This window comes from Oreochromis aureus, linkage group 6 (assembly GCF_013358895.1).
Source record: "Oreochromis aureus strain Israel breed Guangdong linkage group 6, ZZ_aureus, whole genome shotgun sequence".
NCBI lineage: Eukaryota > Metazoa > Chordata > Actinopteri > Cichliformes > Cichlidae > Oreochromis > Oreochromis aureus.
In genome coordinates this window covers 24,082,686-24,105,260 of record NC_052947.1, presented here as the reverse complement: position 1 = coordinate 24,105,260, position 22,575 = coordinate 24,082,686, and the positions used below count along the sequence as shown (strand labels likewise).

The window sequence follows — 22,575 nt, the reverse complement described above, 5'->3', positions numbered from 1 at the left end:
TAGTCAATTATAATAGTTTACACATTACAGAAATGAAAAAAAACGTTAACACCTTCAATCAATCCCTGTCTATGCCAGTATCCTGCCCTGTCAATGAAGAGGACCACTAAGAGCTGGCGTCACCCACTCAGGAAACCCACCGCAAGGGCTGTACCAACTGCTGTCAAACAACAGGTCGCCAGTGACGACGGTGGGCACACTGAAAAAACACACACATATATACAGTTAACACAGTTCAATGAAAGCTATTGCTATGGTTGAGCTTAAAAAAGACATTTAGACAGCAACACATGCACACAGTATAAGCCAAGAGTCAAGCTTATTTCAATAAAAAACCCAGGGACATTTCCTGTTGTGGTTAGTACTGCATGGTGGGTGGCACCGGGCCAGAACCCACAATCGTTAGACTTCTTTTTGGTTGCACTGGAGTAAAACAAGAATGCAATCATCACAACATTTAGATATTAATCCGCTTTGTAGTCCAAAAACAAAAACGCATTCTTTGTAAAAGTTTGTATTTCTAACACAATATACTCAGAAGTAATAGAACGGACTCTGTTAGCAGCATGAGCAACAGTCTTGACAAATATAAAGTACACTCAGGTAAAATTTGTGTTTTCCCACAGTGAGCCATTCCACCCTGTGGTCCATACTTCCCCTCCTCATTTTTCAAATTTTATGTCCCCCCGAAATGATTCTTTTGACGTCAATGCACACATAAACCAAACACATTTAATTCTTGGGCCTACCACAGTAAAATGATCTAGTGATAGATATTCTATTTGTTTTCATGGTTTTAATGGGGTGGGGTTTTGGGTGGGGGTAGGGGGGGCCTCCATTAACAACCACTAATGTGCATATACACACACAGTCACATTTATCATCTCTGTAGTTGTGAGAAAGGATGAATAATTCAGCAGCCGTTGTAGTTGTTTATCCGCGAGTAAGAAATGACCATGGCTGTGAGAAGCCTGTTTTATGATCATGAGAGTGCTTAATTATTTTTGGGCAATTTTGGAAACTGACAGGCGTCTATTCCGTGAAAATGTTTTTCAAGTCACTCGAGGAAATTGTCACCACAGCGGCTGGATTAGCTCTGACTTCTGCAGCGATTCTGTGCAGAAAATGCTGCAGAATTCACTTTGTGAGAGCAATTTTGTGTTTTGTGTTGTGTTTTTTGATATTCTGGCCAGATGATTATTTCACATTTAGAAAAGGCTTAATTAACAAACTACCAGGCAAGAGATTCGTGGTTGGAATTGCATGAATCATTGTCCGCGCCCCAGTAAAAGAAACCACCGTTTGAATAGATGAGTGATTACAGTGTCAGTAAGGCTTTATTTTGTCTCAATTTAGAGCCACCTGAAGTAAGCTTGGCAGAAGAAGAGGGGCAGGAAATGGAAGCGTGGGCAAAGCCGCTTGTCTACCTGTGGCAGAACAAAAAGAGCTGCTTCTCAACAGAGAGGGAATACAATGCTCATGCAGCCACCATGCAGCCATACTGTGCAGTGTGCACACTCTTCATGCCCTACTATCAGGTAAAGGGGAGGTCAGCACAAATTGGGAGATGATTTTCTTTAAAATGCACAGTTCCACTGGTGTAAATTGAGTGCGCATTGCAACTTTCCTCTCTTGAGAATGTTGAAAGATCACATTTCATTCTGTGTATACATCATTTGCCTTATTTGGCTAGCATTTTTGCTACTCTAAGTAGAGGTTGTTTCAATATTGCACTGGTCAGTGATTCTTATCCTGTGTTGAGCTCATATGTCTGTGATTTTTATCCAACCACTTTACTGATAATTACAGCTTACAGTTTTTCAGCACATTTCCAGCTCTAAATGTAATTAAAGTTCAGTCTGGAGAGACAATTTTGAGTTTTTAGTCTGCCAGAGCTTTTTATACATGAAAGTTACAGTCTCTTCCTCCCCTAGGCGGAAGACAAAGCAGAGGACAATAAGCCTATGGTAGCTAAAGACATCTCCCAATCTTCATCTCCAATGGAGGGTCCCTCACCTCATGGTGGAGGGTTTAGGAGAAGCAAGCCCCTGATCCCAGAGATCTGCTTTTCTTTTCGGGAGGAGAATTGCCCCCCTACTCCCACTAACCCTCTGCTGCAGGAAGATGGCACCTCCCCTCTGCTCTACTGCCAGAGCTGTTGCTTGCAAGTCCATGCAAGTATGTATGCACAAGGCAACAGTAGCACATATATTTGAGTTTGTGTGTGAGAGAGGGGGGTAGAAGATACAAACTGATGTGTATAGTTTTTAAACTTCATGCCATCTGTTTACCACTTACCACCAGGCGACATTCTTCGTTTTCACATGTTGTGCTTGTGTTACTGATGTCATTATTAGAGGGTCAGTGGGTTTAAATCCTGACTCATTTCTTCTGTATGTTCCACCCTCTCTCTGTTTCCCTTTCTCCCCCCTTTCTTTGTGGTTTGGAGTATTTTATTTCCCTCGTCAGACTGGGGGTGAATCCTCTGTTTTCGCCACACACAGTTCCTGTTCAGAATCCCCAAGCCAGTAACAAGCTCTCACACATTCTCTTAAAAAAGGAAAAAAAAAAATCCCTAGAGCTTTTCTTTTCCAAGCTACTCAGACACGATACATTGTGCATTGTCGTAATCCCTCATTCACACGGATCTCTGTCCCAATCATGCACATTTCGATATCTTAAGCCTCCAGCCGGCCTTATGCACGCGTGCATGCGCACACACACACACACACACACACACACACACACACACACACACACACACACACACACACGTACAGCTACTTTTAAAAGACTTAGACAGCAGTATGTGCAGCTTTCAGTCAGTTTGAGTCACTCTTACTAATGTTCACTTTGCCATATTTTTAGTCTGCGGGGTCTAGGATGTTATATATTTATTGTGTGTGTCTGTGTGTCTGTAAGTCTGGTGGGGTGGGAGTTAGAGATGAAGTGTATGTCATTTGACACTGATGAAAAAGCCACAAGTTCGGTTTTGAGGCCCAACAATAAGTACACGTTGATGTAGCTTTCTGCCTGTTCTGTTATTTGAACTCTGGAAAGGAAACAGAGGTGGGCTTAGATTTTATTTTTGGTTTTCTGATGGATAATGCAGGAAAAGAATAGTGACATGCACACATATACAGACTTCAAGTGTGTTTTTTCAAATAAAAATTCCTCCCAACCTGCGTGTCTAAAGCCTCTAGCTCATGGATTGTAATCAGCTGCCAGCTTTGAATAAGATCACGTTTGTTTTACTAAATGAGATTCCAGTGTTTTTCTGTTCAAGGCCATTTTTTATTTTGGAAAAACATTTGGATGCGAGGACTCAGACCAAAAAGCAAAGTTGCTGCTGTGAAGTGCCTAAAATGACAGCGAGCTATGACACACGTTAATATGAGATAAACCCACACAGACGGACGCCTTTGTAAACAACGATGAATTGTACACCAACTCTTTCTTTTGTTGTGACATTTTTTTCCTTAATAACATAAAATTATCTTGCCATTTACTGTCAAGTCTGCTGTTTTTCTCCCGGCCCATTGAAACAACAGTTTAATAGCATTTGAGTCAGTGAGTCTTTTTGCCACAGATTTTTGATCCATCCTTTCTTTCTTTAGGTTGTTACGGTGTTGCTGCAGACGACATCAGTGAACAATGGTCATGTGATCGCTGTACCGAGGGAAACTTAACAGCAGTAAGACAATTTTATACCTTTGATTCAAGTATGACCATGGTGTATCAGGAAAATAGCAGTGATATCCTGAAATTTTAATGTGAACTAGTGTTAAAATAATTATACGTTATAACTGATGATGGCTCACCCAGTCAGAACAGTCAGTAATATCTTAAGAATATAGATGACCACATTCATATGTGGTAGTTGACACATGGCAGTGTGATCACTGTATACAATAAAGAGATAACTAATTTTTTCTTCTTTCTGACTATTTAATAAGCAGAAATATCTTCCTCTGTGGCACGTGTATAGATTTTGGTGACTAGAAGAAAAATATCTTCGTTTCGTCTTTCTCACTCATTTTTCTCTTTTCCCAGGAATGCTGTCTCTGTAACCTCAGAGGTGGCGCTCTAAAGAAAACCCAAAACGACAAGTGAGACAAGCTTTTGTTCTGCGATTAGCTCTGCACACTTATCCCTCATCTCCAGAGCTCAGCCAAATGAATTGTCTGGGTATCTTAATCATCACAATGTATTAATTTGTTTGTGTGTATATGTGTGTATAGATGGGCTCACGTGATGTGTGCAGTAGCACTGCCAGAGGCGAGGTTCAGCAATGAATCCAAGAGGAGTCCCATCGACACCAGCAGGATCCCCATGCAGCGATATAAACTGGTGAGAACACACAGACACACACCCGCACACCACACACACTCCTTGAGGACTGTCCTGGTCTAATTAATGAAGTGTTCACAGTTCTAATTAACAATGTGAGACGAACATGCCCGCAATCAAAGCTAGATAATTAACCACTGGTGGGTGGGAGTGGGGGGGTTTGTGTGTGTGTGTGTGTGTGTGTGTGTGTGTATGTGTGTGTTTAAGACTCTCTGTGTGCTGATGTTTGTCTATATGTGTGCAGGTGTATGTCTGCCTCCCTGAGTGCATGTGCATGTGTTTGTGCATTTATTAAGTGTGTATGTGTTTGCTTAATGAGGGAGCTGCAGTGTGTCTCAGCAGACCTGACATGTTGCCACTATACTTAGCTTTCTGCTGCAGGCACTGTGATAACTCAGCAGAAAGCAAAGTGTTGGAGAAGCACATCCTCACATAAGATGGATCACAGAGATGTGATGAGTTCCATTCTTCTTAGAAGCATATGTAATAAATCACAGTTTAGGACTCCTTAAAACAGCTCATGACAAAAGATACATTAATAAATCAGTTTATTGTTCAAAATGGATTGTGTGAGCTGAAAGTAACAATGATGTGAATGCATCATTAATATATATGAGCTGAGATTACAAAGTTATACAATAAAAATTAAAAGCCATGCCCAATTTAACACTGGCCGTTGTCCCTTCCAAAGTTGTCTTTGAATGCAGTGATGCGCCACTTCCAGCCCTGCTGCTGTTTTTAGAAGTCTTGTTTTGAGCTTTCGTTACAGCACAGCACAGCTGCGATGGCCTGAGGATGTTACAGTAAAAGTCCATGCCTACACAGTCACAAAGAAGGAAGAATATACAACACCATGAATGATATTTAAAAGAAAAAAAGGAAGATGAATCAGGTCTCAGGGGTTTCTAGCTCATAGACAGAGAATTAGATCTCATTTGTCCCCCGACATAAAATGAAGTTAATGTTTGTCCATAGTGAAACTGCAAATGCACAGATGAACTGGACAGATCTGGGGTGCTAAGAAGGCTTGTGAAAAAGGTAGTATAGGCCTCGGACACAAAGATCTAGAGACCTGTTGGCAACCATCTGGCAACCTCCGGTCATGAGGGAAAAAGAGGTATTCCCTGATAAGGTTGCACGTGGTTGCTGGAGGTTGCTGGTAGCTCCGTTGAAATTGATTCCTAAAGCCTCGGCCATGCAGGCCCAATGACGGGTCGGTGACCCCCTGCTAACCACCAGTCACTTGGGAAAGGTGTGTTTTCTACACCTGGCTGGTGAGTGGTTGCTGGAGGTTGCAGTCAGGGGAAATGCTAGTGACCAAAGCAAGCCCAAGGAAGTTTTGGAGCAGCATACTCTTTACAACCAGTTTCACCTTGCGACAGCCAGCAATCACTTGCTAACCAATTGGGGAATGCACCCTTTTTCCCTGGTGACCAGAGGTCGAGAGAGGGTCACTGACCAGTCTTATGTGACTGAGGCTTTACTCTCACTGTTAAGAGAAAACCTGTTGGCCCAATGATCCAGCCTCAAACTATAACTTTGGCAGTTAAATTCCAGATAAAGTCCTTTGGCTCTTATCATCTGGCCTTTCTTTCCAAATTAAAGAAATGGTAAGAAGACTTTTCAGTGTAACACAATGATATCCAGTTTGAGTTTAGTTATCAGTCCCTCAGAAAACGGCATCTGAGTGAATAGACTTCAGTTATAACTAAAATGTCGTACTTCACCACAGGGAACCAGCCAATTTAGGTTTATACATGACTGCTTACCCAAAAATAGTTCAAGGAATATTGCTGCACTGACACTGAATGGGATGCTAACTCTGTGGACACAGTGACATTACCCATAGGGTATTTACAGGGATATGGTTCATATCTTCTCACACCACATTGAAATTAAGCTCATTTGGATATGAAAGCACAAACCACAAAGTCAGTTTCCATATCCACGGGCTGAAATCTGAACAAAATGAAAATTATAGTCCAGACGGGAAGAGGCGGGGTGCTCATAAAAGCCTCTGACATGACCTGTGTGATGGCCAAAATGTAAGTATAGGAAGGACCTAAATTCATTTTAGAGGAAGTGATACTTCCTTGCTTTAGATGGTAAATGCTTTCTTTATCACAGTGCCAATCAATGCTGGATACCTCCCATGGGTCTTTGTAGCTATAAATCTTAAAGTGGATTATTTGAGAATCAGTTATATGTTAAAGTGTTTCCTACTTAACACAATGACACAAAATCTTTAGATTTAGTTTTCAAGTTTTCATTAATTAGCGCAGTCACAGAAGTACCCATACTTCATTAGCTGGTAAAACAGGAAAAACTGCACAGTATGCGTGAATAACCAATATGTCCTTCACATGTACACCAGTACAAAGTGTGCTCCTGTGATGCACACTTTCTCTTAAAGTTTTTGAGGATGGCGTACAGACTACCTTTCTGTTTTGTCGGTGTTGTCATTTGTAGATTCACTCCCCGAGCCACGTGTCCTGAAGTTCGCATTGGACCCGTTGCCACTGCAGCAGCTCAGTACATTCATAATTTACTATCATACAACACACGCACACCGATGTGCACACATACACATTTATAATTTACTGTGGGAATGTTCTTAACGCATGGCTCAACACAGGCACCCGAATACACCCTGCAGAACTCACAGGGGAAAAATTGGCGAAGTTTACACAGGCATTAAAACATACAATTATTCTTACATGTTTATATTACTTTCTGATCTAATGGGCGTTATTTTGTTTTGTTTCCCCCCCCCCTCCCAATATATGTACATAAGTGCTCATTTGCAGAAATACAAACACACAGATTTTTGCACACAGTGCATGCCAGCTAGAATCTTGTTATGCTGGCCTCAATAAGTGGACTAGACAGTCGGGCCAGTTCATCTGTGCAGTGCTGTCCATAATGTAGGAGGTATGGGAAAAGGCTTTACGAAATGTAGGCCAAGTTAGTCACCGAGAAAAGCACTGACTGCTTCTCCCTCAGCTCAGGAACAGAAAGGACAAGAAACTTCATTATTAGGGGGAAAAAAGGATAAACTTAGGATTTTCACCCCATTTTAAAATCAGAGTTTTACATTGCCTTTTGGTTTTCCTCACAAGAGGAAAAGAGGGTAGTCTCTCACTATACACAATACCTACTGATCCCCAACTGATATCTGCATTAAGAGGGCTAAGCTGATAATTGTAAAGACGAAGCCAGCCCTGCTGTAGAGGTTAAATTTAATTAATGCTGAGCCAACTAATTAGATCAGTTATTGATTTGTTCAAATAAATGAACAAAGGGCAGTGGCTTAGCTGATAAGGACAGAGACTTTAAGAAAGGTTCGTACTTGCGCAGCGTCACCTTCTTATTCACCTCTCAGATGCCTTGCTCTTGTTTCTGGGCATCATCACATCCTCTTATATAGAAATATACACGGGAGAATTAAACTGTCATAAAGTGCTTTTGATATTGTATTTTCTTAATATTTCAACACGTGTTGTTTAAACAATATGTAAACAACAATATTATGCACAAGATATAGCAGTGATATGGTAATTTAGAACCTTTTATAGAAAGAGATATTAAAAAACCAGCTAATTCCCACTTAAACTCACTGAGGCACTGGAACGTGTCTGCATATAGACGTATTACATGTCGATATTATAGCATGGATTTCCAGGGAATTAGATTAATGAATAAATTACTTTCAGTAAGATGTGAAACCAAGCTGCAAAGACAGAAGCCAGGGCAGGGAAGTGAAGCGAAGAAGAGAGCGTAGATGGGTGTTTTATTAAGAGCAGACTAGAGAAAATGGAGTGAGATGGAAGGCGTGCAAAGGGGGTGAAAGAGGAAGAGGGAGCGAGTGGGGTTATAATGGGAGGCATGTCGTCATATTTTCCCTTTAGTTGGAGAGGACGGACAAGAGAGATGCCACAGTAGAGGGAACTGACTTGATGGGCTGTTTAGTGCAGAAACCCGAGAGATAGTCTTTTACAAAATTTAGCTTCAAGTGTGTTTGTGCATGGATGCATGGCAGTGTTTGTGTGTAGGATGTGTATGTGTATTATGCTCGCCAGTGTGCAGTTGTGTACTCTTCACAGAGCTTAAACGAGGAAAGAAAATACCACAACATACAGATTGAAGCACTTTTTATTTGTGGAAAGCGTAAATGATGTCATCTGATTGGCTTAACTTGAGGGTTTCTTTGTATTGCAGCAGTCCAATAACATGTTTCTGTTGACTATTAAACTGGGGTCTCTCATTTTATTTTCTGCTATCAATGACTTGTTTACACTACCGTATCCAATAACAGCAGATTTCACAGATATAATTTTTTTGGAGCACATATTGGCTTTAAATTATGTTAGAGGTTCACGGCACAGCTGAGCGTTGATTCACTTAGCAGTCTATTGTCACTAATTTGCTGTTTTTCTTAGCCAACATTTAAAGTCTGGAGTGGAAATGCAAATGTTAAATTACTTTATTTTTTTTTATTTATTTTACCCCATACATGGGTGCTTTAGTGAATAAGGTCAGGTTTCCTCCACAGCACTAAAGACAGTCACTGGGAGTAGGTGTATTGTGCAGTAGTTTGCTTTTGAAATTTAAAAAGGAGAACATCTGACTGAAGGTCTTCCATTTACAATGTGAATTTTTATTTATTTATTACCCTTGGGTTAAAATGATTTACCCTTTGTGTAAATCATATCCTCAGTCTGCCCTTTTTGTATATACAGAGCACATCAGCCACACTAAGTGTGTGTAGGATGTTGCTGTCCATCACTTCCTCCTTTCATCTCTGGAAGCACAGTATTTCATCTTTTCTATCAGTGTTTTTTGATTTTCTATATATAAAAAAACAACAACAACAACAAATGTATTAATTAACCAAAAAGTTTGATCAGTGTTCATCGTTCATCAGACTGATGTCAGCAGTGCCAAGATCCAAAAGTGGTGTCGTGGAGATATCCCATATGACGGTCCAGTATCAGTCAGCAGCTGCTGTTGGAAACTACTGTTATGTAGATAATATGTTACTTCTCCTGGGTACTGATCAAGAAATCTTTCTTAATATAAAGCAACACGGAGCTGTTTTGGTCTTTTCATTCATTTCTTCAAAGTAACTTTGGTCAGGATGGTGATAAAGCAACAGGAAGATGGAGTCAGTCTGCTGCCAGACTGCGACTGACTGGCTGTTACATGCAGTCTGTTATGGATAATACAGCATTTTACTGATACACTGGTGAAAATCGCAAATCTATTGCTATCTGTTGCAAATCTGTCGCTGTCTACATTTACAGAAATGAACTACTTAAATTCAGAGTCCAGCTAGAACATCAGTTTTGAAACTGTTTCAGTAATTCTTTCACAAATAGTGACATCAATTTAACTGCAAAATGATATAGATACTCAGTGACATTGCTTTTATATAAGAATATAACTAGAAAATAAATCAGCTAGCAACCAGTTGAGTTGAGTCCCCATCTGCAATTATAAATTAGATGGTAGTTTTTTGGAATCCTTTGCTAATCTGTCTGAGAGTGATTGCAGTCAGTCTGAGCTGTACTGTGATTGTTGCCTCCCACAATGCGACCTGTGCAATTATCTTGTGTTGTCCACAAGTTGAGGGTGTTTCATCCTTGACCTCTGGGCAACAAGTTTTTCACAACATGTACTTGCAATCAGTTTCCAACAGCAAAAAAAATTCAATGCAATCACTGCTCAACCACCAAGTTTTCTTGGTTGCGATGAGCTTGGCCATCCTATTCATACTTTAGTGTTATTAAACCATTAGCAACGTGCTTTTAAAACGACCATATATTCTAAAAGCCAAGAGTGGCGACCCAGCTGTTGTTTTTATGTGTTTTTAGAATGCAAGCCATAACGATATATAGAGGACAAATACTCCTGTTGTAACGACAAGGCTAGAGATTTTATTTATTCGTTGTGTATATGTGACATCGTTTTGGATAATTTCCAGTTAGGCTTGAAAACATTTTGGTAAAGACGTACTTAAAGAACATGCTTATTGTTTACAGAAAAAAGTTTTTTGAAGAACAGTTTGACAGCATTTTAAATCTAGTTATATTTAAAAAAAAAAACAAGCTGCATACAGTCTAAAAACACCTTCGGTTTGTCTAAAAGCAGCTGCTGATCGTTCTAGACCATTGGCCATTTTTTGGTTCTTGGCGTCTCTCAATTGTTTTTATAATTCCTTTGCAGTATTAACATTTTCTCAGCTTTTCGTGTGCAACCTAAGTTAATTCAGGCCTATTGACAGTCTGGTCTGGTCCTTATGTGTTTACAGAAGTGCATCTATTGTCGTAAACGCTGTGCGGGAAAGCGGCACTCAGGGGCTTGTATCCAGTGCTCATGTGGCCGGTGTCCCACCTCCTTTCATGTGACCTGTGCCCATGCTGCCGGTGTTATCATGGAGCCCGATGATTGGCCGTATGTTGTATCAATCACCTGCCATAGACACCAGTCGCGGAGTTCGTCAGCTGTAAGTTATAGGACAGGTGTTTGCTACAGCTGATCTGAACAAGTGCCCGGAAAAAATAGACATATTATTGTTTTTGACACGCTTGAAATAACTGACTCATTTATAAGCACCTAATAATTTGTGTTAATGTAATTAAGGAAGTGGCACAAATGACTACTCGCCAGATAATTGAAAACAGCTTGTTAAAGGGGCCCCTTTATGTTATGCCTTTGTCTCTGTTTTACCTGTTGCATATACTACAGCTGAACTGCCTGAATCACCTTGTTTGTAGTCGAGTCTTTCTTCCATGACTTATACAAAGCACTGTGTAACAACACATTGGCGTGATGTGTGCACAGTGGCTTGTTTGCACTCAAACAAAGAATGAACAACTACTATTTCCTTGCTAGAAGCTTTTTCTGCCAACTCTTAACTCTATATTCTATTAATGAAGCACACCAAATGTTCTGTTGTTGGCTGCAAGAATGAACATAAGCATGTTCATTTACTCTTGGCATAAAAGAAGATGAAGATCCAATGGATTACTTTTATTTCTGATGTGAATGTCTCTGCAACACCAAGAAAATCCTTACACTTTATACTGTGTTAGCGTGAGATCAGCGTCAGTCTCCTCCTTCTCTAATGTATTAAAATATAGTACATGTACAAACAAGCTCATAATAAAGTCATTTGATACTTTGTTTCAGTTGAAACAAATCAAGCATAAGATAGTGACACAAATGCGACCCATTAGGACTAATGTCCCCACTTTACAAACTGCTGCTCTGCACTGCTCAGCTTGTGATGTCTGATTAAAATCTCTATTAACACGTTAAAGATGAAAGCTGTGATGCGACTTTTGGCCATATTTACCTGTATAATTGTCACTCAAAAATGTGTAAAGCATTTTACACAAAACGTATTCTCATTTGACCCCAAATAAAATTGAACTTGTGGAATTTAGAAATCCATTTCCTCCAAAATTGAGATGCTGTGTAAAATATAAATAAAAACAGAATGCAGTGATTTAAAAACCTCATAAATTTATATTTTATTCACAGTAGAATAAAGAAAACATATGAAATGTTAAAACTTAAGACATGGTAATATTTTATGAAAAATAGCAGCTCATTTTGAATTTGAGGGCAGCAGCACTCTAAATAATCTCTTAAAACTGAGGCAAGGGGCAACAAAAGGCTGGAAAAGTAAAAGGTGCTGAAAAGAAGGAGCTGGATGAACAATTTGTAACTAATTATGTTAATTGGAAACTGGTCAGCCACAATTTGGGGAATAAAAAGAGCATTGCAAAAAATGATGTCTATAATTTGTGAACCGATTTCAGAATAGTGTTCTGCAAAATAAATGTCTAATCCTCTATAGTTCAGAATACCAAAATATTTAGAGAATCTGGAGAAATCTCTGTGGACAATGGACAGGGCTGAAAAATCAGATTATATTGGATGCCGCTGATGTTTGGTCCCTCAGATGGCACTTCATTTAAAACAGAAATGTTTCTGTCATGGAAACACTGCTGTCAGAAATCATTGTCTGTGAACACAGTCATTGTGCCATCTATAAATGCACGCTAAAGCTCTGTCATGCAAGAAGAAGCCATATGTGAACATGAGCCACATGACATTTGGTAAATCATTGCATTCTGGTTATAGTCACATTTTTAACAGTGTTCCAGCAGCATTTTTTGTTTTTTGGGGGGAATTGCGGTAGTAAATGTAGTTTGACGTTAAGTCATTACTGCAGTCACTTGTAGGTTCAAGTTCAGCTCTTTGCTTTGTTCACTTGCATCATCTATAATAATGCTGGTAACTGAATTAAACGTATCAACTGAAACATTGTCCATGACAGTGCGGTTAGTAGTGCAACATTATGCTAGAAAAGGAGGAGAAAAGTGTGCAGTAAGTCTGTGGGGTTTTTTTTTTTTTTTTTTGTTTTGTTTTGTTTTTGTTTTTTAAGCTTTGGGGATTTTTTTTTTTATTTTTTATGGATAAACCAGCTCAACACACAACAGATCATTATTATTGATTTCAGTTATTTAACAGTTATTCTGCTGGAACAGCCGTACAGAATTAACTGCTGGTTTAGAAGACTAATTGCTGTTTTAGAAAGTTCCCGCTTTAAGTGAGCGCAGAATACATTCGCACTGTGCCACAGTGGTGTGAGTGAATGCCAGTATCTAAAATGTCAAGGATGTAATTTCACAAATGAGTTCTTTGTGCTGGTACTGAAGAAAAGTTTTCTTTGGGGTCTTGTTAGAGCTGATGCCCAACTTACACTTAAATTCACACTAATTTAAGGTTTGTCTTCACTATGCTGCAACTAACTTGCATGGTGCAACTTTTTCCCTTCTAAATGCAAAGATAACAACCATACTCTATTCGTACTGAGCTTAATTAAAAGTAAAAGTTGTACCTCGGTACAAGAAGCTGTCAAGATGACTTCAGAGACAGATCTATAAACCTGATTGTATTAAAAGCAGAGATTTGGGTATCAGAGCCTTTTATAATGCAAATAAACCTAACAGAACATTTCAGTTGTCACTAATTATATAACATTGCTGTACCCCAGTGGAATTTAGTTTGACTTCACTCTGTATTGCCATACATTAGTCTAATTGCTACTCTCTGTCTACACTAGAAGCAGCAAGCAAACCAAGCTTCTATCTCACTTGGCCAGACGGTGATCTCCAAACACAAGAACCTGCGCTACTACAGCTCCAAGGTCACGCAGATCACCTCCCAGACGTTCTACGAGGTCATGTTTGATGATGGCTCTTTCTCTAATGACACGTACCCCGAGGACATAGTGGTGAGGATATGTTTAATTAGACGCACACTCAAGAGGTCACTGCGTAGTTGTATGAGGTCAAACCAGTTGTTTAAATCCCCCTCATTAGAAAGGAACTTCTTTTTCTCCTTTGAAAATACGCTCCAGTGTTTGTCATTGTAAATCTTTTTTTTTTTTTTTTTTTTTTTTTAAACAAAGCGAGTTTCTGAAAGGGCCTTTCAGAGAAAGAGTTTCCATGGGAGTATGGAAACTGACAGCTAAATGTGTGTTTCTATATTTAAGAGCACATTAAAGTTAAGTGCATTCAGTCCTGAGCCTCAGCTAGCTACCTAAGATATTGTATATTACACCAAAATAACTGTAAAATTCCATTTGAATCTGTATGTTTTGAAGCCTTGTGCTTGTTTTGTTAAAAAGCTGTGTACACCTTAAAGCTTATTGATTGTCTAGTGTTGAAGCCCCTTACATACAAGACAAGAAAACAAGCTTCACGGGGATATTCAGTGTGTCACAGTAGCACAAAGCATTCACGAGGTCCTGCTGTCTGAGCACTGAAACAAAACCATGTGCTCTTTACATGATCATAACGTCTCAACCATTTTGGGCTGAGAAGTTTTGTACTCAGCTTTATTGAGTTTAGATCTCAACAGCACTCGACTGTCAAATTCTCGACTATAGCAAAAGCTGTTTTCAGTCCACTTGAGTTTTTTTAGCAGGTAAATATATCAAAGGGAATTACTCTCTTTAGCAGTTATCCTGACACCCACTTTGAATGACTTCTTCTGTCTTTTTGAAATCGTTTTGAAACACTCAGGCACTTACAGACCAACTACTACTCTCTTGTATTTCAGAGCAGAGATTGTGTGAACCTGGGTGCTCCTGAAGTGGGGGAAGCTGTTCAAGTAAAATGGCCTGATGGGCTGTTCTACAGTGCCAAATACCTGGGATCCAACGTCTCCTACATGTACCAGGTACACGAACATGCGATCCATCAGTAAACTACTCAGTCACGACAGCAGTGAGTGAGCATGGGCGGACAAACAAATGGCCACGTTGTGCTGAATAGACTTTCAGGCATAGTTGTAGGTCAAAGCAGCATAGCAGTAAACTTGTTGAACTCCCTCAACATGCGCCTCCGCTGACGTTGTCAATGTCCCCTGGTCTGCGTGTGGACAGAAAAGACGGAGATTAAGGGAAGTGCTGAAGTCACGATGACTCAAGAGGAGATTGAAGATGATGGGAGGGTAAAAGACAGACGTAGGAAGCAAAAGCTGTTCGGACACAGAGTGATAGAAAATGGGTAGAGGGGGAAAAAGACGGAGAGTGAGAAAGCGAAAAGGGGAGGAGGAAGAGAAGGAGGTGACAATCTGCATTATTCAAACTCACTGAAATATTAACTAAGCTAAGACTCTTGCGGGTTCCATTTAAGCTTTATTTAGGCGAGCTGGGCGTTAACCATTACTTATGCACAAATGCACCTGTGACGCAAAGACGGTTTAATATAGGTCAGATTAAGAAGGAAAAAAATGGCTGAACAAGAACTTTCCATTGTCAAGGTGTGTTTTAGAGATGAAGCCCCTGCTTTTTTCCAAGAACTCCAGCGTTAATGTTTAAAGAGCAGAGGTAACATGAAGATGGTCTTCATTTGATCTTTTTTTATTAGAGCTAAGGGTTAGAACTGCACACTTGTGCACTCTGGCAAAAATGCTGAGGGGAGTGAGGGGAAAGAAATTCTTTGTGGCCTCTTATGATCTGTAATAATGTTAGCCTGAAAAACACACAGAAAAAAGCCTGAGTTATATGAATGCCTGTGTAGGTTCTCAGCTATCCAGGTCATGGTACTCTAAGGGGCTTGGAAAGAAAGCGACTGGACTTCCACCATGAACGACCATCATTGAGCAGAGGGGGTGGCTTATGACACCAAATTCAATTTTTAATTCAATTTTATTTATATAGCACCAGTTGCCTGAGGGTGCTTTTTATTGTAGGGTAAAGACCTACAGTAATACAAAGAAAAGAGAAAATCTCAAAAATCATATGACTCCCTTTGAGCTAGCGCTTTGTTGACAGTGGGAAGGAAAAGCTCCTTTTAACAGGAAGAAACCTCCAGCAGAATCAGCCTCTGGGAGATGGGGCCATCTGCTGCAACCAAAAGCCACTAGCACCTGCTCTCTTTTGGATTTTCTATTAGGTGTTTTTTAGTACCTGCTTGGCCAGGGTTCCAACTGAGCTGAGTTGAAATCCAAACTCGGACTCCTTCACAAGAATCAAAACCGCCATTTTTGAAGCTCGGCAATGAGGGAAATGGCTTTGTTGACACCTGGGCTCATGTGACAAGGCGTATGATTAATAGTAGGGTTTAAATACCTGGGAGACTCCAGCATTTGGTTTTAGATCTGAAGAAGCCTCTTGGATGAGCGGTGAAATGTCTTCAAGAAACTTAATGAAGCCCAGTTACCTTCTTTCCCAGCTCCTTAGACTGTTATATAAGCTTCTGTATTATTAATGCAACAAACCTACAGATACCACCATATGTAACTGCTGTATCAAAGATGATTAAGTAAAAAATATTTAAAAGACAGTTTAAATGTAAATAGGAGTTTTTTTGGCTTTTTTTTTTGGTGGTAAGATTTTGAGTGTGCATGTGCATGAATAGTATCAAAGCTGTATAAATGCAACCTCTCGGATGGCTGCTGATTGGTTTCACCTCATCTCAGGTGGAGTTTGAAGACGGCTCTCAGGTGCTGGCCAAAAGAGAAGATGTCTACACCTTAGACGAAGACCTCCCCAAAAAGGTGAAGCGCAGACTTGTAAGTATTAGATTTACAAGATTTACACATAAACTTTAAAAGCATAAGTTTCAAACTTCATTGGCATAAACAAACAGAATATTCTCATGCCATGTGGAACATTTTGCTATTACTCATTGGTGCTTTCTCATGTCTTGTTTTCTAGTCAACGGCCTCGAGCATGCGTTTCCAGGATGCTTTCTTCACCACGCAGGGGGAGAGGAAACGACAGAGAACGCCAAATTCACGCTTCCAGAAAGACTATGTGGCCCTGCCAGGCCTCCGTACAACTGCCAAAAGCACATGGGAGCAACGCAGCCACAAAGGGAAATGAAGTCATGGAGAAGCATCAATGACAAATGAATGCACTGAGTTAACAGTGGATGTAGAGGGGAGGTTGTTTGTGTGTGTGTGTGTGTGCGTGTGTGTGTGAGTAAGCTTGTACGTTTTGGGGATTTGGGGATTGCTATTTACATCTTAACTCTTGCCCACACAAGTTTCCTGTGAAAAGTTCTGAGGAAATGATGTAAAGGGGGGTTGAATGAGGTGATGTGGATTAGGTGGATGTTGACTTGCGTGTGCTTCTACATTTTACATCAGTGACTGAATGGTGTAACAGGGGAGGAATTTTGATTGGACTCTTACAGAATGGGTTAACAGAGGGCATTGTTGCCTCAGTTGCCTAATGCTCTCACAACCGTCAGGGAAATAATTGTGACTTATAATGGTCACATCACCCTTTTTTGGAATAACATTTTTTGCTTTGTACATGAAAACTTCAAAAAGCGATTTTTCTAATTAGCCCACATACGGTAGCCTTTTGGGTGATCTTTAAGTTTTGATTTTCAATGTTTATGTTCTTTGGCTGTAGTATTTTCCTCATGTCTTATGCATGTTCAGCATCGTCTCCTAACTGCTTCTGCCGGGCCGAGTCCAAACCCAAGAATGGCTTCCTCTCTGGCCATTTTTTAAAATTCCCTTACAGATAAAAAAAAAAATGAATAAATATGTGAATTGTGTAATTTCAAGTTTAAAAGCATTAAGAAAAATGACCATGTGCTCATAACTTCCTGTGGGGAAAAACGGACAGGAAGCCATAGCTTTGTGTTGGACTTTGTGTCCAATTAACGTGAAATGCTACTGTTGCCCTCTTGAATGAAACACATTGTTGAAATTATTTAAAATTTGTATTTATTTTTGGCTTGCTATAGTTAAGCTATTGCTAACTGCTGTAAGGAAAACAATAAAACATTACATATGTTTTTCTATTCAGTTTTCAGTTATTTTAACTCCAAAAGAAATGATAATTTAGGAGCCGCTGAAAAGCTTTTCAGAGCTATTATGAACACGAATACTGAAACAATACCTGTGTGTTTAATAGTATATGCATTAGAGTATACAATGTAAGGTTTTAAAACTAGTGATTGATTATGGGTTTGTGGGCATTGCCACTGGGTACTGACATTAAATCATCTACAGTTGGGAAAAATAAAAAGTCCACCCCATGATTCATATGTGTGTAGAAGCACCTTTAGCAGCAATAACCTGCAGCAGTCGTTTTCTGTATCACTTAATCAGTCTCTCACATTGTTGTTGAGGAATTCTGGTCCACTCTTCTTTACAGTGTTGCTTCACTTCATTGAGGTTTGTGTGCATTTGTCTATGACAGCTCTGTTAAGGTTCCACCACAGCATTTCAGTTGGGCTGAGCTCTGGACTTGCATGACTTGACTGCATCACTGCAACACCTTGATTCTTTTCTTGCCACTCTGTTGTAGATTTGCTGCTGTGCTTGGCATCCTCTCCTATTGCATGACCCAGTTTTGGCCAGACTATCAGACAGCTGGCCTCACATTTGTATCTAGAATACTTTGGTATACAGAGGAGTTTATGGTTAATTCGGAGACTGCAGGGTGCCCAGGTCCTGTGACTGCAAAACAAGCCAGATGCAACTTTGCAAACCTAAGCTGTGCTGTCGTGTTCTTCTTAGAGAGAAGAAGTTTTGTCCTGGCATCCCTTCCAAACAAGCCATACTTCTTTAATCTTTTTATAATTGTACTGCTAACTGAGGGCTGTACACTCTGAGATGTACTTCTGGTGTTTTTTGCAATTTTTCTGAGCATTGCACAGTCTGACCTTGGGATTTATTCCCAGGAAGACTGGTGAGTGTCTCGAATGTTTTCCATTTGGAAATAATCTTTTTCCTAGTAGAATGATCGTCTTGAAATTGTTTGGAATTGGCATTGTAACCTGTCCCAGATTGATCCGCAAACTTCTGCTTTGCAGAGGTGCTCACACTTGCTGACAGTCAATTAAGTGCTGCTACTTAACCTTTTAATTCCAGCACATGACTGCAAAGAACCATGTGAAACTTTCTTTGTCACATGACTGCAGAGTAGATGAAAAGAGGCTGATGTCAGGAAGTCGTCACATGATCAATTATTGTCTTCAGTAATATCACTGAATTTATTTCAAACCATTATTTTTGCCGTGCTCTCACCTCTTTGCACAGTGGTTTAAATTTGTTATGCTTTCAAAGATATAACAGTAAATTATGTTTAAATATTAAACTTTTCTGATGTGTTAAGGTTTTCATAAATGCTTTTAGAAACCAAAGCTTCAAGTGCAAGTCAGAAGTACCGGTTATATATTTTTAATCTGGGATACTCTGAGCTATGGGGTCAGCCCTTGCAGGTACATACTGTATAAGGGCGCCTCATGCTGAACGATAAGGAGCAGAGTGTTCCCAGCAGCTTGGCAGAACAAACGGGAAGTGAAATCCAGGCGGTATCTTAACTGGCTTCAAAAAGCTTTGTACTCCCATGGAAACCACGTCACAGCCAGCTTCAGATGGCTCTTTGTGATACTGAAGCCAAAGCAAGAAGACAAGTCAGCTTTGATGAAAAGTGCCAAAAAAGAGAGAGCTAAACATCCTTTTAACACCGTTCTTTTGTGCGGCCATAATACCCAATCACGCTACCCCTGCTGTTCTTTCAAGTCCTGTAGGACTTTTTTTCTAAACCTTTGACAAAAACATACCCGAGCAGGCCTTTTAGCTGCTGGTAAATATTCAAAGTTATGCACTGGGTGCTGTGCTATTGAAAAGGTTTACTCCTTTTACCAGGGTAGACTTTGTTAGGAGTCTAATGTTTTGGCCAGCTATATTAGAATTTTTGGATCCTTCTTGAGAATAAAGAGGAAAAGTTAAACTGAAGGTTTGAACAGACAATTCAAATCTAATTGTAGATATATTTTATTATTTGCATAGGTTGAGTTGTAAGGTGGTTATCGTTGTCTTGTCACTGCAAAGCTTTAAAAAAATTAGTGCATCATATGCAGTGTTGGGACTAACGCGTTATTAAGTAACGCGTTACAGTAACGACGTTATTATTGTGGTAACGAGCACGGTAACTAGTTATTATGCCAAAACCAGGAACGCGTTACTCGTTACTGGGATTTAGATAGGCTCGTTACTCGTTACTTCGTGTGGTGGATATCGCGGGGCTTCCACAGATTCAATAACATTAGCAAGTGGTGGAAGCCAGCAGGTGGATGAAGGAAAAGGAGGCAAGAGGAGAGACCGAAGCGGCCGCCGGTCCGCGTGTCAGGTGAACTGAACTTCAGGTAAGAAGTTATGACCTGCAGTCTATCTGGGTCAGATATAAACCAAGTTTAGGTGGAGTTTATTTTCGGTATGCTGACATTTTCGTACTGCGTGCTAGCTAGCATGACGGAGTTTCTATACAGCTGTGTGGGTGCTATGTTACTGATGTTGAACTTTATTTTGTTCATATGGTTAATTATTAGAGTTGCCAACCGTCCCGTAAAAACAGAATCGTCTGGTATTCAGAGAAAATATTTCGCGTTTCGTACTGAGGTGAAAAGGAACACAGTTTGTCCCGGACTTCAGCTACAATGAAAAAGACACAAAGCTGAAGCTGCACAGCTGCCTCTTCTTCTCTCATTCTCTCCTCTCCTGTTTCTACTTCAATCACGAAACTGATCAATGATCAGCTGATCGGCTTTTCTCTCTTGTTTATTTATCGCCCACTTTGCGCCAGAAAGAGGAAACCAGCGGATGTCGCGTTAAACAACAGCAGCACGTTTAAGCTTGATCAGCTGTTGTTAGAATTTATTTAATATTAATTGCTAGTATCAGCTGATGTTTGCTGGAGCCACAGCTGTAAAGCTGCTGGTCATGATATCGGTTTGGTTATCTGGTGAGAGGGAAACATGAAGATGAAACCAGGAGATGTCCTTACTGAATCATCAGAGCTGAACAGCTGATGGAGAAACAGGTTTACCTTTTAGGTGACATGGATGAGTTGAAGGGAAGTTATGAACTGTTTCTGACAGACAAATAACACCAGGATCCTTTTCTAAGTAGCTGACAGCTGGTAACTGTGCAGGGGCGGATCTAGCAAAGTTTTGCCAGGGGGGCAGGTAGGGCATTAACAGGGAAAGGGGGGGACAAGGAAATACTTTTCTTTATTATTCTCATTTAAAATGTCTCGCTTTAAAAAAAAATAATTATCTGAGTCTTACAACAAACAATTGATAGATTGATACATATATACCATCAGAACAGTGTACATCACTGTCACAACAGTGTTTATTTTCATTCAAAGGCTTTATGATTTTTCCTATAATGGTGGGCCGGTCTCTAGTCAAAATGCCCAGTCCAGCTCTGTATGCAGCTCATCTGCAGTCTGGTGTTACCTACATCTTCCTATTCAGAAGGCAGAATTTCCAAGTTCTGAGTACAATCAAAAGCACCACGACTGCAGTTTTTGTGTTGGATGTAAAAAGCAGGCTAGAATCATGGCGGCGGTCAACGACGGTCCAGGCGTGGGATTTCTCTCGTGGAAATGTGCACATTATTTTTTCCTTTCTATTGGTAGGTGGCACAGTGCACTTGTGGCAAGTAAGCAAGCTAGAAGACTGGCAATCTGGCTGGGTATCCAGTTATGGAAGCAACACATTAACAAGAGAATTCTGAGTAAAACCAAAGTTACTTTCCCTAGTAACTAGTTACTTTGAAAGTAACGAGTAACTTGAAGTAACTGAGTTACTTTTTTAGAGAAGTAACTAGTAATGTAACTAAGTTACTAATTTAAAGTAACTTACCCAACACTGATCATATGTCAATCTATCACACGTTATGAGTCGATTATTTATTATTCTAACTAACCTGTCAGAACTCACAGGTCAGCTCAAACGTCAAGCTATAACTTATTTAGCAATTTCATGCACTGAGTGCATAAAATTTATACACTCAGTGCTTTCTCTTTACATTGTGCTTCACAGTCAGTCAGAAAGTGTTGAATTACTTTTGCTCTATTATCACACTATCAAGTGTGACAGGATAATGGGCAGGGTTATTTAGGTAAGCCAGACCTCTATTTGTACTTGCTTAACCTCTCACAAAGATGGAAGTTTATTTTAGCTAGACAGCTTGGTCTGAGTATTTCATAAACTGCTGGGATTTTCCCACACATCCGTCTCCAGGGTTTACAGAGAATGGTCAGAGGAAGATAAAAGATAGAATAAACGGCTGTTCTCTTGGTAAAAAATGTCTTGTTGGTGTTAGAGGCCAGAGGAGAATGACCTTTGAGCTCATAGGAAGGCAACAATAACTTAAAATAAATGCCCAAGGAAGGCAGAAGAGCATCTGCAAATGCACAACATGTTTCGGTTACAGCAGCAAAGACCACATGTGGTGCCACTCCTGTCAGCCAAGAACAGGAAACTGACCTGACAACTCACACCAGCTCATCAACGTTGGACAATAGATGATTGAAAAAATATTCCCAGGTCTAAAGAGTGTCTGTCTTGGAATTCAGATATTGGCGTCCGAATTTGCACGGTGCAACAAACAACATGAAAGTATGGATCCTTTTTTGTATCAACAGTTCAGGCTGGTAGTTGGGGTGTAACGGGATGGGGCATATTTTCTTGGCACACTTGGCTTTTGCGTATCAGTTGAACAATGTTTAAACAACACGGAAAAAATTAAGGCAGTTCTGAAGGCAAAACCCAGGCAAAACAGAGAGCACAGGGAGAAGTGTAATGATGGAAAAGGCCAAACGAGGGGAAGTGAGATGATAGTTCATAGCAAATGCAAACATTAAAACATTGGTGATTTAGCAAA

At 40.0% G+C, this 22,575-nt stretch overlaps 1 protein-coding gene across 5 annotated transcripts in view; it reads left to right on the top strand.

Annotated features, from left to right (window-relative positions):
* kdm4c (lysine (K)-specific demethylase 4C) overlaps positions 1-17,686 on the top strand; it is a 31,226-nt gene extending 13,540 nt beyond the window's left edge. For 3 of the 5 annotated variants that reach the window (XM_031747020.2, XM_031747019.2, XM_039613595.1), the window contains exons 12-22: positions 79-190; positions 1,357-1,538; positions 1,935-2,178; positions 3,618-3,694; positions 4,054-4,109; positions 4,242-4,350; positions 10,661-10,855; positions 13,487-13,657; positions 14,488-14,607; positions 16,354-16,446; positions 16,592-17,686. In XM_031747020.2, coding sequence (XP_031602880.1) covers positions 79-190; positions 1,357-1,538; positions 1,935-2,178; positions 3,618-3,694; positions 4,054-4,109; positions 4,242-4,350; positions 10,661-10,855; positions 13,487-13,657; positions 14,488-14,607; positions 16,354-16,446; positions 16,592-16,759 — 1,527 coding nt within the window. In that variant the 3' untranslated portion in view covers positions 16,760-17,686. The remainder of the gene's footprint in view (positions 1-78; positions 191-1,356; positions 1,539-1,934; positions 2,179-3,617; positions 3,695-4,053; positions 4,110-4,241; positions 4,351-10,660; positions 10,856-13,486; positions 13,658-14,487; positions 14,608-16,353; positions 16,447-16,591) is intronic. The other 2 variants (XM_031747021.2, XM_031747022.2) reach the window with 2 other exon arrangements.
* Positions 17,687-22,575: the final 4,889 nt, after the last annotated feature.